Source organism: Periplaneta americana, chromosome 3 (genome assembly GCF_040183065.1).
Source record: "Periplaneta americana isolate PAMFEO1 chromosome 3, P.americana_PAMFEO1_priV1, whole genome shotgun sequence".
In the NCBI taxonomy this organism is placed as follows: Eukaryota; Metazoa; Arthropoda; class Insecta; order Blattodea; family Blattidae; genus Periplaneta; species Periplaneta americana.
Window position 1 is genome coordinate 127303891 of NC_091119.1, and position 18783 is coordinate 127322673.

The following is an 18783-nucleotide window of genomic DNA, read 5'->3' on the forward strand; positions in this document are numbered from 1 at the left end:
TGGGGAATTTTCCTAAACAGAAATGGTATATAGATTCTATCGGCTGTAGGGACCGGTCGTTAAGGGAGTCATGTGGTTAGGGCGGTGCGCGTAGGAGGTCTGTGGCATGCAACTCATTCCATATCGAGGGTTAGCGGAAAAGGTCGCAATGCTGGGCCATCCGTGCCATCCTCAGTTAAATTCCATTCCATTCTTTATAGGTACAGTACCTATACTAACTTGCTCCGCAGGAGAAATGGCAAGCAGAACGCGGGGACTTGAGGAATTGTGTTAGTATCAGTGCAGGTAGTGAGTCAATGACTTTGGCCGCATTGAAGATGGAGGGTGAAAGGGAACGAGAGAGGAGTTGTAATATTCCTGCGTGTTCAAACCAGGAGCTACACAGTACCAACTTTACTGCAGCTTGCTTCACTGCGGAGCCAGTTAGTATACGCACTGTACGTCTTCACCAGTTCTAGTAATATGTCCTTTCATAATCTGTCTGATCGCAGCTTCTTATCTTTCAAGTTTTCAGAATTACATTACAATGAAATAATTATATAATTCTGCAATAATGGCTAACAATCTCTTAACGTCTACCAATGTTCAACTGTTTCACTGATTTGTGACTCAAAAGATGGCTTTGATTGTGGTAATGCCTACTTTATTTTAACTAGCGATTAATTCAATTCGTTTAGAAGAAGTGATTGTAGTTGCCAACATCACAGGTCTACAAATTAAAATTTGTTGAGAGCTGTTTTAGATTTTAAAATTGATTCTGAATATTTCAGTGCCGCTGATTTAAAAAATAGCTTCCGCTTTTCTCCACCACATCAGTATTTTTTACAACTCAAGAATAACATATTCACATATTTTGTTTGAGAAATGTACATAGCTCAAGATTTACATAAGAGTTGCAAAGGAAATTGTGAGTTCTTTTATTACCCTATTTCACATTTTAATTCACTTTATATACAGCACATCAGTAGAATCTCGTTCGTTTGGTGAGGAATGTTTGTCTTTTGGATTTCCTCTTGTGTGATCGTACAATCCCTACACAGCAACCAGAAGTAATCCGCAATCATTGATGCATTCCATCGCCCTTGGTTTATTTAACGACGCTCGCAACAGCAGAGGTTATATCAGCGTCGCTGGTGTGCCGGAATTTTGTCCCGCAGGAGTTTTTTTACATGCCAGTAAATCTACTGACATGAGCCTGTCGCATTTAAACACATTTAAATGCCATCGAATTCGGGATCGAACACGCAACCTCGAGCATAGAAGGCCAGCTCTATACCAACTGCGCTACCGAGGGCGACCCCTTGGTATCTCCTTTCCATCTTCGAATATCCTGGTGGAACTTATCTCCTTGACTGCCCCCAGGTTGTCAGGAAATACACCCAAATGTGAAAAGAGAAAGTGTAATTAGACACATGTTGCACCCGAATCTTCTGTAGTATGTTCTTCACAATTTTAACATAATCAGGATGTGTATTGTTTCCTAGAAAATGTGCAACTTCTTCAAATGCATTCCAAGCATCTTTTTCTATAGGAGGCATATTAACTACCTCTCTTTTTAACTAGAGCTCTTATTTGCGGACATGTCCGTGGACATAAAATATTGAAGAGTTGTGAAAAATTAGCTGTAATTCATTGGTTTCTGAAATTTTTTCCTAGTCTTGATATGTTCTACAACATCATTCACATAGTGACGTACACACAAATACACAAGTATAACCATCATATCAAGTTTGTTACAGAATTTGTTGTGTCACAAGTATGCGATACGTAGGCTACAACTTTGCGAGAGGATCGCGTGGGTCAGTGCCTGTTTGATGGACGCTGCATGTTCGGATAGACCGTTTGTCGTCTCCCATTCTTTATAAGGCTGGGGCCTTTGATTTCTTTGTTTAGAGCCTGAGCTAGTAGCTTACAAGATTAGAGGTTTGTCCCCTGATACACGGCGACTGATACATGGACTTCCGGGTGATTCACGACTGTTGATTGGGTGCCCAAACCAGGTATCTTCGTGTCGCGTTACAACTGAGACTTCACTGAGCACCTTTAGTTATGCAGCAGAAAGAGGAGGCAGGTTATTTTAAGTATTGTGCTCAATTCACAAGAAACATGGTACGTTGTAATGTTTGAGCCGACTCTCCTTCCGAAATATTACCTGGGTTCTCAATGATACGATTTTCATTAAGGGAAGGTGTTTCAGTGTGTGGGTAAAAACAATCTAATTTTTTTCTTTTAAGCAATTCTGAATCTTTCTTTCCTGTACACGATTTACAAATTTTAGACTCGTAAATGCTCTAGAAATAGGTAAAAATGTATAAACATACACTCTTGCAATATAATATTACGCTCTTTTTTTTTTAGTGATATCAGCTTTTTGTCTGCTACCTTGTAACAAGCTGGGAATTCAACTAATACTGTATGAAGATGAAATTGAGAGTGAACATGGAAATAGAGATGACATTGTATTGTTTTGTATTTATTAACATTCCATGGTATTCGTACATTGCTTCACAGCTAGAATATGGAACATGTCAAAAAACTTAATACTACTATAATCTTAATTTATAGTCACAGTCTAGTTGAAATAACTTATACACAGAAGAGGTTTACAATATAGTCTACTAGTACAACACAAAGTTTTAGTATCAATTTCATCAAGCGTTTAACTCTCATTGAGAATTGTTGAATGTCATGAATTCACCTACAGAATAGAAGGCGCGAGAGTGAATATGAAATTGAGAATGTAGATAGAAATGGGAATAAAAGAGAAAATGAATACGAAAATACATATCAAATACAGAGCGAATATTGAAATGAAGATAAAATTGGGGATTGCAAGTATAAGGAGGGATGAAGTTCAGATTAATTGCGGAAATCGAAATGAAAATTGAAAATAGAATATAAATGAAACCGGAATTGTGAATTTTCAAGACCTAACATTCTAAATGTGCTAAGTGTCAATTTTTTTAATTTAATTTTATTAAATCTAAGGGAGGTAGATCCATATGAGAATATGAGGGGTTCACAAGCAGAGTGGACCAAGTCCATCTGGAATAGTTCTGAGATATTGAGTCTTAAAGTTCCTGGCTCACGCTTAGCAACCTTCACCTTCCATAGGAAATGCTGCCCTCTGTGGAGTAACAAATGAGTTATGGAATTTGTTTGTTATGGCAATGAAGAAACCTAAGTTTTCTTCATCCGAGATTGTATTAATCCACAAACTGATAACTAGGGGACTTGGTCCACTCTGGTGAGCCACTCATATCACATACTAAATTGTCTTTGTCGTAGCTCAACTGTAAGTGATTCATTCGTGAGTTAAAGGACGGTGTTGTAGGTATCTCAACATGCAATGTGTTCTTCATCAATTTTAAAAGTTGTTTTTGGCACCTAGCACATTTAGAACGTTAAGTCCTCAATTATTGAAAATGGAGATTAAAATAAGTTATATTAAAATACAAATAAATATCAAAATTGAGAATGAACGTTGAAACGAAGCTGGGAGTGAAATTCGAGTAGGTAGAACCGGGCTTCACAAATGCTCAAAATTGCACGCGCGCAAATAACCATGCAACGAAGTACAGCGTACTGCTGTGAGATATCCAAATACATCTTCCACGATTATTGCAGTAAGTCTAGAGGGTGGAACTAGACGGCGGAGCCTGAGTCGAAAGGTGACGCAGTTTAGCGATCGATCTTTTTTGTTCTGACTTTCAGAATAGTATTGTTTAGATAAATAAAAAAATACGTTTGATATGTTTGGTTAGGCTACATTAGATAAATAAAATCTTAGGTTGGCACAACATGTAAAGATAGTTGTATGGTATCTATCACTGAACGGAGCTTAACTTCGTTTACTTTAAGTTTTACTCAACTTGTATATGTGAACGATTTTTTTCTGTCCTCAAGTGTACAAAAACAAAATTGCGGTCTAGTCTTTCAGATGCTAATTCAAACCTTATTCTCAGGGTTTCTGTCTGTCTACTATTGCTCCTGATGTAACTGGTATCATAGCAGAAAAACAACGACGAAAGAAACATCACTAGACTACATTTTATGTTAAATGGTGTTATGTTTCTGTCAATAAAACGAAAAACATACAAGTTACTTCAACACACTTCCTATTAGATATTACTTAATAAAAACAAAAATTGTAAATAAATATGTAACTTACATTTATTTCGCCGTCACGTATACAGTTTTCACTGTCACCCCAGCGAATCGGGATTATAAAGAATGGACACTGAGCGAAATTTCCTGTATTTTGTTTCTCTGTGCGCCAGCGTATAATTCCACTTTCAAGCGCTAGAGGTTAGTGTAATCGAGCATACGCTAAGACAATAAATGAGAATAGAGTTAAGACATAGGATCCAAACATCACCTACCTTATTGCATAACCCAGTAACGCTTTCCTTCAAATGAATTCAAGTTAACGGCTTTTCCTTATTTCTCAGCGACAAACTAGTTGTAATAATAATATTTTATATTTCAGATATAACAAATTATATTATAAAATAATATAATATATTATAAAATTAAGTATCGAATTCGTTTAATATTTGTATATAATATAATATAGGTATATGTTTTACTTCTCGTAAGAGTTTCGTTTTTCCATTTTCAGCGCTATCACATCATTACATATTTTAATTGTTGTTGGGGTCAACGTCTCAACTCTCATTATAAAGGAACTCTAGAGTCTAGACATTACACTTAATGACGGATTTATTATTTTATGGATCCAATTTATTTTATTTGAGTACATAATGTACCTAGATGTATTAATTGTATGTGTTATATTTCCGCAGTGTCGACTGCTAGCTGGTGTGATGTCAGCGCCAACTCTAGGGAGAAAGCAGAATCTCACGCTTTAGCTGGCTTGAAGGTCATTGAAATCAGTCCGGCTACATCAAAGGTACCGACGCGAAGTGTCCATTCTTTATAATCCCTATTCGCTGGTCACCCCCTCGGTATTGCCTTGTTAATGCACGTGCAAAGTGCAACTGAAAACGAATTTTGAGTTAAATAAATAAGTACAACTGGAAAAGAAAATAAAGGTCAAACAGTACACCTAGTACAGTATGGTATAATTGGATGGGGAGGCATTACAAAAACTGCTCTTTTTCCTCTAATTATGTTGCAAAAATGTATAATCAAAATTTGTTTGAAAAGGCGACTGGATTATCCAACAAATTTGATCCATTCTGAATTGAATGTTTTTAGAATTGACCAAATTTATAAATACTCTTTAATGAAATTCTATCATAAAAATAGAACGAAATTTGTAGCTCAGCCACATGCTCATAATACGAGACGAAATGAAATTCTTAAATTAGTTGAACCTAAATATTTCACATCTGCTGCTTTACTACACAGTACAAATTATGGTCCACGGCTATATAATTCGATAATAAAATTTCATCCAGAATTGACTACTTTAAGCAATGAAATTTTCAGATCCATAATTAAAAAATTTATATGACAGACTTCCCTGTATATATATATTATGTACCATGTATTGTAAAACAAGTTTATTTCTATCCTAAGAGTATTTTTCTATTTTATCTTGGTTACTATATCAACATGACCTGCACTAATTATACTACTAATAATAATTTAATATTAATCCATCAATCTAAACATCGTCTCTTTTTTCACTCAGTTATTATTAGTATTATTATTTACTAATTTTATTACAATCTTTATGTGAGCTTTTCCTTAAGTATTTTGTCTACAAAGTAAGTGTATCTATGTAACGGAACTGTCCCCGAACACGAGCTTTGCTCTTTCGGCGTATTTTAATGTAACGTTTTTATGTATATGTCATTATTAAATAAATAAATAAATAAATAAATACCAAAAAAAAGTGAGAAAGAATATAAACACTGAAAGATAAGGGATGAAAGAAGAGAGAAGCTGAAGACAAAGACAAAATAGAGATGTAGGTGAAAATAGTAACTTTTTCGTGATGGTGATGATGCATAACGTAAGAAAATCGCGTCCAGGTGTGTTAGATATGGAATGCGGTTCTTTGTTAGTCCGTTGCCGTAAGACTGTGTACGTAATATCTATTTTTCTTTGTTTGCTATTCTCGCAGTTTGGTTATTTGAATATCGTGTGCGACAGACCCCGGACACAGTTTGGTGATGCTGGACAAGGTTAGGTTAGGTTAAGAGAGAGACAAAGAGAGAGAGCTTCGCTACCAATTATGTGACAAGACAACCAAGCACTCAGGTATTTCAGGTACAGCCCGGTGCACTCCACAATGCAGCTCAGAACGCATACAATAGGCTGCTATGCCTTCCGTATCGTTTTAAGACTGCAGAAACGCTCGAAATGGAAACCTAATCCTAGACATAGCTAAGAATGTTGCAAAAGCAAGATAATTTGGATATTACAAAGAAGAGTGCTAAAGTAAAAAAAAGAAGACTATTATATTTGTTCTTGAGTGTACTGTCGATTAGAGAAAACCATGGGATGTTGCCGTGGTAATAATTTTTATTTACTTTCTATCACTGAGACAGTTCATTCCAATATTGTTAACAGATTTTTAATGCTGTTCAGTTCCATTGTACATTCAAGCACATAGAATACTATATAGACATTATAATTCACGAAAATATTTATGAAACAGAAAATGAAATAAATTCACTACTGAAATTATATAACCAACCAACAACATGCATACACATACAAAGTCTACACAGTGATCTATTCAAGGGCAGATCTTTCACTGCAAACCCAGTAGGCCTATTCTCCAGTCTCTCCTATTTGCTGCCTTCCTTTTATCTCCGCATATGATCCATAAATCTTAATGTCGTCTATCATCTGATTTCTTCCGCCCCGAACTCTTTTCCAGTTCACCATTCCTTCCAGTGCATCCTTCAATAGGCAGTTTCTTCTGAGCGATAAATTTAAGATGGCGGATCTGTGAGTAGGTACGGTCCTGGAGCAGAGAATTGTGATCGGAAAATATACGTTTTGTGTGGTTAGCGAGTGAGGCTGTAGCAGTAGAGTGAGTAGTGGGTGTGGAAGTGTTGCTGGAAGTGTTAGTGGAGCTTATTCGACTCTAATAATTCGGAATTATCATAAATATAACTGCGACTTTGTCGAAACGCTGTCACTGCCTTCTCGATCGCCGCGGGTTTGTTCGGTAGGAAGACCGCTACAAGACCCAGTTGTATAACCGAAACACTCCTCCACCTATACAAAGCATTGGTTAGATCCCTATGCATACATCCCTCCATTTTCCTCGCACAAGCCCCTCCAACGACCCAATTGAAATTTGAAGCACGCGAAAGAAGAATTCTCCGCCAAATCTTCCACCTGCAGAGACGCAACAGAAATAACACAGTTTACACTACCACAAAAACAAATCCACTCTTCACACACCTAAACAACTTAAACAGGAAATACACACATTCGGCAGTAAATCGCGTATATACACAACACATCTTCGCAAATCCCCCGAACACAAACAACAGAACAACACTGAAGAAACACCTCTACAACTACCACCAGCCCCCACCACCAAACTAAAACACACAAACAAAACCGCAATCACTGTTGGAAATTTGAATACTGTCTGAGAGGACACACGACAGCAACAGAGAGGCAGATGAATAAAATAACACCACACCATGAAAGTCTCCATAACGATTCAGACGCTTCTGCCACCGGAAGGGGAAACTTAAAAAAAAAGAAATAAAATGTATGTATGTATGTATGTATGTATGTATGTATGCACAGTGTTCTGCCCAAGAGCAGGTCTTTAACTGCAAACCCAGCATTTCCCTTTCTTGCTTTCCTTTTAATCTCCCCATATAATACTTTAATGCTATCAACTGATATCTTTTACCCCGAACTCTTGTCCCGTTCACCATTCCTTAAGCATCCCAAATTAACAAATTAGGCCTACACCAAAATAATTAAAACAAAGAAAAAATAAAGTAAAAAATAAATTAAAATAAAATAAATAAAAAGCCAATCACCGCACTCACACACCTACTGGCACTTAAGCCAGAAATAGTGTATAAGTATGTAAATATATATTTATTGTTATTTATGTACAATGGCTGGAGAGGGCATCCTGCGCGTATAAGACCCTAAAACGGCCTCTGGCTCAAAGCCAGTAAAGTCAATAAACATCACATCTTCTGAGCTAGTGATCCAACCAATTCTTTTTTCTCTTCATCATTAGTTTCAGCATCATTCTTTCTTCAGCCACTTTTTCCAACACAGCTTCATTTCTTATTCTGTCTGTCTATTTCACACTCTTCATTCTTCGCCATATCCACATTTCAAATGCTTCTATTCGTTTCTATTCACTTCGACGTAATATCCAAGTTTCTGCCGCATATAAAAACACTCCACACAAAGCACTTTACTAGTCTCTTCCTTAGTTCTTTTCCCAGAGGTACACAGAAAATGTTTTTTTTTCTTTAAAAGCTTCCTTTATCATTACTATCCTTTGACTATCTGCCAGCAGCTCATGTTACTGCTTATAGTACACTCCAAATATTTGAAGCTGTCCACTTGCCCTACTGCTTCATATAGAATTCGCAAGTTTACCTTCTTTATTTTTCTTCCGACAACCATGGTCTTCATTCCATACTGCTCACAGTTGTCATTTAGCAAATCTTACGCACTTTATTCTTCTTCCTCCTACTATCACCCTTCCCATGTTCTGATATAGGTGATAAAGAGCATCCTTGTCGTACTTCTCTTCCTATTTCACTTCCTTCAGACATTTCTTCTCCTATCCTGACTTTGACTCATTGTTTCATATAAAGATTACTAAACAGCCTCCTCTCTTTCCAATCTACACCTATTTTCTTCAGGATACCTATCAGTTTCTTCCAATCCACTCTGCCAAACGCCTTTTCTAGTTTCAGAAATACTATAAAATACAATACTATAAATTATACACTTTTTTTATTTTTCTCGGGATATTGTGTATCCTAGTTGGCATAACTTGTAACAAGAGAACAGCAAATCATAACACACTACTGTCATCTCGAGGAATATTTGTAATACATTTCGAAGATAGTTTAGTATTTTAGTAAGTCAATAACTATTTTATTATATTATAGTACTTTATTTCTTCTAATCTTTATATACTTCCTCTAATTATGTAATAGCTAAAGATAGGAATTTACCCACAAGGACTAGGTTAGGTATTGCAAAGAGAGTTCGTTGTTGAAAGAGTGAGAGTAGCTAGCAATGCAGCTACATGTTAGGAAACTCCGCCGTTGTATAATCAGGGTGAGACTGTAGCTTTATGTGGTTAACCAATCAACGAATCGCAGTGGAACGTAAACAAACCAACTGCCGGAGCAAAACGCTGAACCCTACGCCCGGGAAATGCTTCCCCATTTAATTGCTGCGATACAAACCACATTTCAGTTGTAACCTGGCCATACCTCAGACTTCACGTCATTCATGACGTAACGATAGTCTAAGTACAACTAACCTAATATCTTCATGTTGTGGTATAAATTCCTACCTTCAGTAATAACCAATTAAATCACACTCGAATTTTGATTTTCTCTAGATAAACCAAAACCTCTAGTGAGATTACTGTAGATCAGTGGTCGTCAGCATGCCCTGAAATGGGTAAAGGGTAAGGAATGTCTCGGAATATGCACAGTCGTGCAGCAGGAAGAGGGAGAAAGCATCCGCCAGCAGCCACGGATGCACGTGGATAAGAGAGGGTGCACTGTGCTGATGACCGCTGCTGTAAATAATCACAGATTGCATTCACTACAACGTAAAACTTCGCACTTGCTATGGATATGGATGACTGACCGACTGTGAATTAGTTGCAAAAAATGAAGCGGTGTGTCCTTGATGCAACCAGGCTGGAGAATCACTAACCTCACACCATATTAATATTTTCCTCAGGAGACAATAACTAATTATTTTAAAGTTAGACACACATCAAATATTGTTGTGACAATTTAGATTAGATCAGTAAAGTTATCAGACAAATTATATTCGTCAACCTTTTATTTAATCAGTACTGTTAAGGCAAAACAAGCATAAAACTGACTTCGTACTGGATTCAGTATTGACGCATCCATGATTACACGATTTACTATTTCTTTTTGATACGCTGATCTAATGAGAAGAGTAAAGGTGCATTACATGTGAGCTCTTGAAGCTATTAGCAATGGAGCGAAGGAAGCAAGAATTTGCTCAGGTGGAATTTTTTCCATTGCGGAAAATGTTCGTTCTTACATCAAGTGTGTATCAGAGCAATATCTTTACGATGAGTGTACAGTTCAGCCTTGGTTTTTCTGAACCGACGAATGCGACGTGCGAGATGCGAGGCCCGCCTCGCACAAATCCGGACTACACGAGAGATAGTGAGTGGTTTCTATAACTGTGACGTAAGAGATCTGCGTATCTCGTAGTTACAGAAACCATTCACTATCTCTCATGTAGTCCGGATTGTGCGAGGCGGGCCTCGCAACTCGCATGCTTCGGTTCAGAAAAACCAAAGGTTTATCTTTCAGTAATGCGTAGAAGCAGGAGCAGAATATATCATATCTCTTTCCTTCATGTAAAATATTGGGCTTTTCGCTAATCTAGATCTAAAATATAATTTAGCCCAACTATTCAAAACTGTTCTCTGATCAATAATGCAAACTTGTACGAGTCCCCAAATGTTTACTTATCCTCTTCAGACCTGTTTATGCTATATATCATTTTCTCTTATTTTTTGCAGTAGTTCTTGGATACTTTTGCAATTTTTGAAAAATTCAATGTGATAGAAATGAAGAATATCGCTTTTACAACATTTCTATACCAGAATTATATATTAAAAATTTGGGCTCCCAAGAGTCAATTACATTTGTGTTCTGTGGTGAATTTTGAAGTGTAAAATTTTGCAATACCTCCTTTGATTAAATGTTTGACAAGAAATCTTGTGGCACAGTGTACAAACTTTGCAAAAACCAAGTTGGAGGCTCTGGGCCTACCACTCGTCGATTCCCTTACAATTATTGAAGACGTTCTAAAGTCTTTAGGATCTGCCTATGTGGATGTGGGTACATCAGCTAAAGATAAACTAGAGAAAGTCACTCATGGATAAAAATACTAATTTGTGGCGAAAATGTCTAAGGCACAGAATTTTTTCTCACTGTATCTCAAATTTCGTCACTTAAATTTACACCTGTCACTTATTGTAACGTAGGAAAGTAATCTTCTATGTACAACAAATAATTTTTACAGATAAATTTGACTACTGAAAATTTGGAAAGATTGTTAGCAGTACATTTTGCTATTTCGAAATAAAACTTTAGTTACAATTTATAGTGCATATTTTTAGTGTTTTTTCTTAATTTTGCATGTTTTAAAATATAATAGATGAAAATTCTGTCCCTAGTTTTAAGACATAAGTATGTCGGCAGGATTATTAACAGTTCACTGTCATTTCAATGGACATAAAAATTCCTAGGATCACGGAAGATTCTGTGTGTAGGACTATGTGTTGTGGCAAGAATGATGCAACTTCTTCATACATTCTCTTCCAATAATTAAAATGGGTGGAGCCAGGCGAAGGTATCTTGGAAACTTCTGAGGATTTGAAATGAATTAAACCAACCAAATTATGTAAATTCATACTTCATTGCTAGAGGCGTATATAATTCCTGCCAATGGAGCACAGAATACAGAATGTCCCAAATTGATGTATACACTCTTTGAAATACTATTTCACAGCAAATAAATGAGATAGAAATATAATTTTTGCGGTTTATGATTAAGAAGGCAGTGGAAAGCATGGAAACATGTTCATCTGTTTATAAACAAACATGGCGGTGCAATTATCGTTCGATGAACGTAAGTGGATACTGAAATGTTATTGGAAAGTGGAGAATGTTGATGTTCAATGACAATGGAGGATTGAATTTGGAACACAACCACCAACAAGGTTAACTATCACAAGGATCCAAGACAAGTTTGAAGTCGACGGAACGGAACGGTGCAAGATGTGTTGAATGGGCAGTGCGAAAGAAAGAGAAGTTCTACTGATAACGAGTGTGTTGATGCAGTCATGCAGGCTTTTGCAATGTTCTCGTGAGATTAGTATCAGGAAATCCAGTATTCATCGAATTTTGTGAGTTCAAAAATGGAAGCCTTACATTCCGAGACTTGTTCACGCACTAAATGGGGACGATCCAGAGATGGATAGGACGAAGAGGAAGTGCTGCGGAATTCCCGCCTCGATCTCCGGATTTAATCCCTCCAGATTTCTATCTATGGGGAAATCTAAAGGACACAGTGTACGCCACAAAACCACAAACACTGGAGGAACTGAGATTTCAGATTGAACATGCTTGTAAAGATATTCCATCAGCAACAATCCAGTTGATATGTCGCTCTGTTGTACGTCGTTGTTGGGAATGTACTGTGGCGGAAGGGAGTCATTTTCAACATGTACGGGCTTAAATAATACAAAACCACAAAAATCGTTTTTTTGTTTTATCTCGTTGCTAAGAAATAGTGTCTCGAAATGTGTATAGGTATATCAATTTGGGACACTTTGTATTAGTACGCAAAACAATTTTAAGAACATTCTAACGAATGGACAGAAAAATAAAAATTTAACCCACTAACACAGACTCTTGATGTATCCAAGCTCACTTGTCTTGAATTACAACTATGAATAAGTCATCGCATGACATTTCTCACTGCCAAAACTACTGTATGGCGCATTCAAATCATTCTGGTGCACGGACCTTATAAAAACAGGTAAATCTCTCCTCTATCTTGATATCGGCTGCTTAATCTCGGATCGAACCATCTCTTGTTCTCTCCAGATCGTGCAACAATCCATCATGGAGCTATCAAAATTTTAGAATGTGGTGTAAAGACATCCTGGCAGTAAGAATTCGGACGTCAGCCAACGCTGGGTCGCGTTCCTCATGCACAGATTCTTCCCAATTCATCAATTCACCTGTCGGATTCGACCCATTAAATCCTAAATCTGTCACGAACCGTGGGTTATTATTTACACAAAAAATTCACCACGCCCATCGCTAAGTATCACACGTGAAGCTCAAGTCGGAATTAAAAATCTTGGGACAGAACTGCACGTTTTGTGTTTCCTTTAGTTTGAATTGCAAATACAGCTATTAAATTAGATACCACAACTATATTTATTCTTTGATTCAAGTTTTTAAGCACCTTTCTATTTAAAAAACCGCCAGGATATGTGTGGTCTTTTACGGAAATGTTTTGGCCTATAATAATTAGCCTATCATTATAATTTCTACTATTATTTTGTTGTATTTATTTATTTGTTATGTGTATATTTATTTATTTATTTATTTATTTATTATTTTATTGTTTCTTTGTTTATTTATTTGTTAGTTAGTTTCTTTATTTATTATTTGTGTATTTTTCATTTATATACATATTTATTTTTTATTCATACCGAGATTTGAACATACGCAGGAATAACCTAATTACGATGTTCGCTTACACAACGATATTAATTATTCAATACAAAAATTTACAAATACATCATTACACATTTATATGTTATTAATGTTATTATATACTCATAAAATATAACAACAAATATTCAATTAATGTACATCGAATGAACAATAAGTGGAGAAAAAACTAATCTAGTGATAGAAATATAAAGTATAAAAATATAAAGAAACAGATGTTGAAACTTCAACTCCAAAATGTATTTGACATACATCTTAAAATCCAACGATTTAATCATCATCATCATCATCATCATCATCATCATCATCATCATCAACGATGTTAAATGAAAAGAAGTCCAAAGTATTGATATGTAAAAAGGGAAGTTTCTAGGCGTACCATGGAACGCGTCAAATTTGGCAGCGAGCTGGAGATTGGGATGGATAGTAGTCTAGGAATAATCCTAGAATTGAAAACAAAATATTTAGGTATCATTATACTAAGGGATAATACGTCGATCTTAAAAAGAATGTATTATATTTCTAGATAAAACTGATCTAAAATCGAACTGGTTAAAATAATTACAATCAGAAGTAAACAAATTAGGTTTAAATTGGTTATGGAAAGAAATAGGGACTCTAAATGTCAAGATTATTGGTAAAACTATAAAAGGTAGAGAATACGAAATCTGAAGACAGGAGGTTTTTTAGTAATATAACGAACTTGGATTCATTAAGGTATTATAGAGAAATGAAAACTTTCTGGGAACAGGAAGCGTACCTATGTAAGATTAAACACAAGAGAAGTGAGAGTAGGATTAGCCTGGTGGAGATTAGGCATTTGGAGACTCAAAAATAGAAGAGGTAATGTGGATAAGGATATTTGTCCTCTATGCGGGTGTTTGGAAGATGCAATATATAAACTATTAAAATGCACAGCGACCATTGACCTCAGAATTGGCGGAATAGATAATAAATTTTTTAAGATAAACGATAAAATAGCCTTCACAAAATTAAATGGGCCGTTAAACACTAACAAGCTTCATAACCAGACATCGGATTCTAGGGCAAATGCCTATTTTGTTTCTTTAGGAGAAAAGTAAAAATAATTATTAATATTTGTGTTTCATGGAAATTGAAAGGTATTCAAAGAGTTTTATAGTGCCCTAAAATGCCCTAAAACGGTTATTAGAGCCTAATTTGTTAATATTCGCCTAAAAATGCCTAACTCACTGTAAAGTTTCGCATTTTACTCTTACTTTTTATAATTTATACATGCATTCACTGCGAAATTTAAGGCATTTAAAAAGTGGAAAGTTTGCTTCACACCGGCCATGAAACCATTGATAAAGGAAACAAAATGTTTTGAATCTCACGACACTCGCAATAGATTTCACCGAATTTAACATGTTTGGAGGCATAAATGCCGACAAAGAACCAACCTTAGTTTTGAAGCAGGCAACAATCACAACATGTGCTGCTACCGATTCAGAGATATACTATACTATAAAAATGACTGTTTTCGGTCTGAAACCGATTAGCTGTACTGCCCTTCAGAGTGTCATAAAATCACAATTTTTGGAGAAAGAGTGTTTTTGAAATATTTATGAAAAGTCGTAAAACTTCGAATTAGTTGGGTAAACCGTTACAAAATATTTAAAAGAATGGCCCTCCTAGTGTTAACACTACCAGGAAATGCAACAATAAGTGGAACTTTGTATTTTTGTCCAATTGAATCTCAATAACAACGGTTCATTTGAATGCTCGTTAACAGTTGCTCTTTCCCTCACCTTATTTATGTTGAGAAGTTCTGAGCGGTAGGACGTTTTCCTGTGAAGTTTAACGCGATAATGCCGAAAAATATAAGTGCAAAATCTACATTGATCCGGCAATGGCTAACAGAATATTCAGAATTCACTTATGATGGAAAAATAATATTCTGCAAGATTTGTAGCAAACAGGTATGTAACAATAGTTGAAATATATAAATTCTATTAATTTTAATGAGTAGGCCTATAATATGTATACATTGACTGAGCTATCCTGAGGTATAATTCTTTTTAAGACCACTACACTTTAACCTTTTAAATTCCGATAGTTAAAGTATTTGCAGGTCATTAAAATTTTGATTGTTCGAACCCACTAACTTTGTGATAGAAATACGGCAATACAACAATTAGGATTTTATTTTAATTCAGTTTACTTTACATTTTAGATTTCGCAAGAAAAGAAGTGCCACCTAAAGCAGCATGTACATGCAGCGGCTCATAAGGCTAAAGCTCAGCAGAAAAATCAACTACAACAAACTTTACTAACACAGCCTACTTCATCCAATCTCAGCAGCAATTTCTATGCTGATTTAACCAGAGCGTTTGTTGCTGCTAACATTCCCTGGAATGCAATTGAAAATCCGGTTTTAAGACAGTTTTTACAAAAATACTGCAAACAAAATATCCCATCTGAGTCGACCCTAAGAAAAAATTACTTAGACAGAATATACAATGAAACTTTAGCTTCCATTCGGGAGGATATAGGTGATTCTTACATATGGGTCTCTGTGGATGAAACCTCAGATCCTATGAATAGGTATATAGCAAATCTAGTAGTAGGAAAACTTAGTCCTGATGGACCTTCGATTCCACACCTCGTATGTGTTAAGGAACTTTCGAAAGTGAATAGCCAAGCCATTGCTTATTTTGTAAATAAAGGCCTACAGTCTTTATACTCAGGTAATATAGACGATTCTAAAGTTCTGTTGTTTTGTACTGATGCTGTCTCATACATGGTTGCTGCAGCTCCACTTCTTAAAACATTTTATCCTAACCTCACGCATGTAATCTGTCTAGCACATGGCCTTCACAGGGTTTCTGAAACAATCCGGAATGAATTTCCTCTTGTCAATTCGTTTATTTCTAACACAAAAAAATGTTTTTGTAAAGCCCCATCCAGGATTTCAATATTCAGAGAGAACTTTATAGATATCCCACTCCCACCTCAGCCGGTTGTTACACGATGGGGAACCTGGATTCAGTCAGTGGTGTATTATTCTAAGTATTTTAAAGAAGTGGTCACAGTTATTGATAAATTACCTGAAACTGATAGTGCAGCGTGTGTGAAAGCAGTGAAAGATTGTCTGAATGACTCACGAGTGAAAAACGATATTGCCTACATAACATCAAACTTTTCTTTCATACCTGCAAGCATTGAACAATTAGAACGTGAAAAACAATCTCTTTGTAGCCAAATAGCAATAGCAAAGGAAGCTCAAGTGAACATACATTCTGCTTTGGACGAAACTGGGAAAAAAGTTAAAAATAAGTGGGACAACGTATTAAATAAGAATGTAGGATTTTCATTGTTGGAAAAAGTATCAAGAGTGATATCGGGGGAAAGTGTAAATGTTCCAGTAAGTATTGATGTTTCTATTGTACCTAATTTAAAATTTGCGCCTCTCACATCAGTTTCGGTTGAAAGAAGTTTTTCTGCTTTCAAGATGATTCTCAGTGACAAAAGGCAAAGGTTAACTGTGGAGAATTTAGAAAAAATTCTGGTGGTGTACTGTGCAGATAATTATAATGAAGTCTGAGCATGGAACTGAATTTCAATAACTTAAAATGAGTAATCTTGATATCAATAATCATTATTTCATTAGTTTCAATATATTAAATTTGTGCAGCTCTGTTTATAAATATAATATAGTATTCTTTTTTAATGTTTAAACATACTTTTTTGTGCGTATTTTAGTGTATAACTAAAAATTTCAGTGAAAGAAATAAGTATGATACCTTGATGTGCCTAAAATGCCTATTTTCATTAAAATAGAGCCTAATTTTACAAATTTTGAGCTTATTTTAGGCGCCTAAAACTGAAATTTTTAGTGCCTAAAAATCCGATGTCTATTCATAACTTAAGTAAATTTCGGTTCACAGTCAAAATTAAATAGGAAAAAAAGGTAAAAGAACTAGTCGAAGAGAGATTATGTGAGAGAATCCTTCACTCTACAAAAGCTATTAGTTAAGGAGTAATCAAATTAATTAATAACTTGTTAAACAGTTTAGTAAACAAGAGAAACGATGGAATTGAATAATAATAGTAAAACATTTAGGAATGGTAAATATGGCGAAGTGACTTATTATTATTATTATTATTATTATTATTATTATTATTATTATTACTTCATTCGTGTTGTGTTGTATAGTATAATATGGTAGATTTACTTACTTAGGGCTTTTAAAGAACTCAGAGGTTCATTGCCGCCTTTACATAAGCCCGCCAGTCCCTATCCTGTGCAAGATTAATCAAGTCTCTATCATCATATCCCACCTCCCTCAAATCCATTTTTATATTATCCTCTCATCTACGTCTCGGTCTCCCCAAAGGTCTTTTTCCCTCCGGCCTCCCAACTAACACTCTATATGCATTTCTGGATTCGCCTATACGTGCTACATGCCCTAAACGTCTGGATTTAATGTTCCTAATTATGTCAGGTGAAGAATACAATGCGTGCAGTTCTGCATTGTGTAACTTTCTCCATTCTCCTGTAATTTCATCTTTCTTAGCCCCAAATATTTTCCTAAGCACCTTATTCTCAAATACTCTTAATCTCTGTTCATCTCTCAAAATGAGAGTCCAAGTTTCACAACCATACAGAACAACCGGTAATATAACTGTTTTATAAATTCTAACTTTCAGATTTTTTGACAGCAGACTAGATGACGAAAGTTTCTCAACGGAATAATAACAGGCATTTCCCATACTATTTTATTCTGCGTTTAATTTTCTCCCGAGTGTCATTTATATTTGAAGAGTCCACTGTAAGAATGATGGATGTAATTTGGAATACATTTTGCAGGAGAAGTAATTGAAAGTTTGAAATGCCTAGCGCTCAAAGCTTAACTGTGATTTTCCGATCATTACTGGGCAATGACTATCAGTGTTAATGCCATATAACTTTGTATGTACATTCTAAATGTCTTAAGCTATACATTGACAGTCTTTGTTCATTTTCGACAAGAAAGTGACATCCATTATTCTTGCAGTGGACTCTTCATTTGTTACTGTTGCTCCAAGATATTTGAATTTTTCCAAGTCTTCGAAGGATAAATCTCAGTTTTTTTTTTTCCATTTCGTACAATATTCTGGTGACGAGGCATAGTATGGTAGATATGCAATATTAAATAGTACTATACTGTTATTAGCAGAGCTGGAAAATTAAGAAGTAGCCTAGTTCATGTGGAATATTTTCTATATTCCTTTAATACTGTTGATAATGTATTATATTTAATGATAATAACGCTCACCTCATTACAAACAAATCACATAACTGGTACAGTGGGGTCAGTAT

At 35.5% G+C, this 18783-nt stretch overlaps 1 protein-coding gene across 1 annotated transcript in view; it reads left to right on the forward strand.

Moving 5' to 3' along the window:
* The first annotated feature begins 10168 nt into the window (after positions 1 to 10168).
* Positions 10169 to 18783, forward strand: part of LOC138697052 (trypsin-like) — a 48929-nt gene continuing 40314 nt past the window's right edge. The window contains exon 1 of the mRNA XM_069822647.1: positions 10169 to 10364. Within this exon, the coding sequence (XP_069678748.1) occupies positions 10169 to 10364 (196 nt within the window). The remainder of the gene's footprint in view (positions 10365 to 18783) is intronic.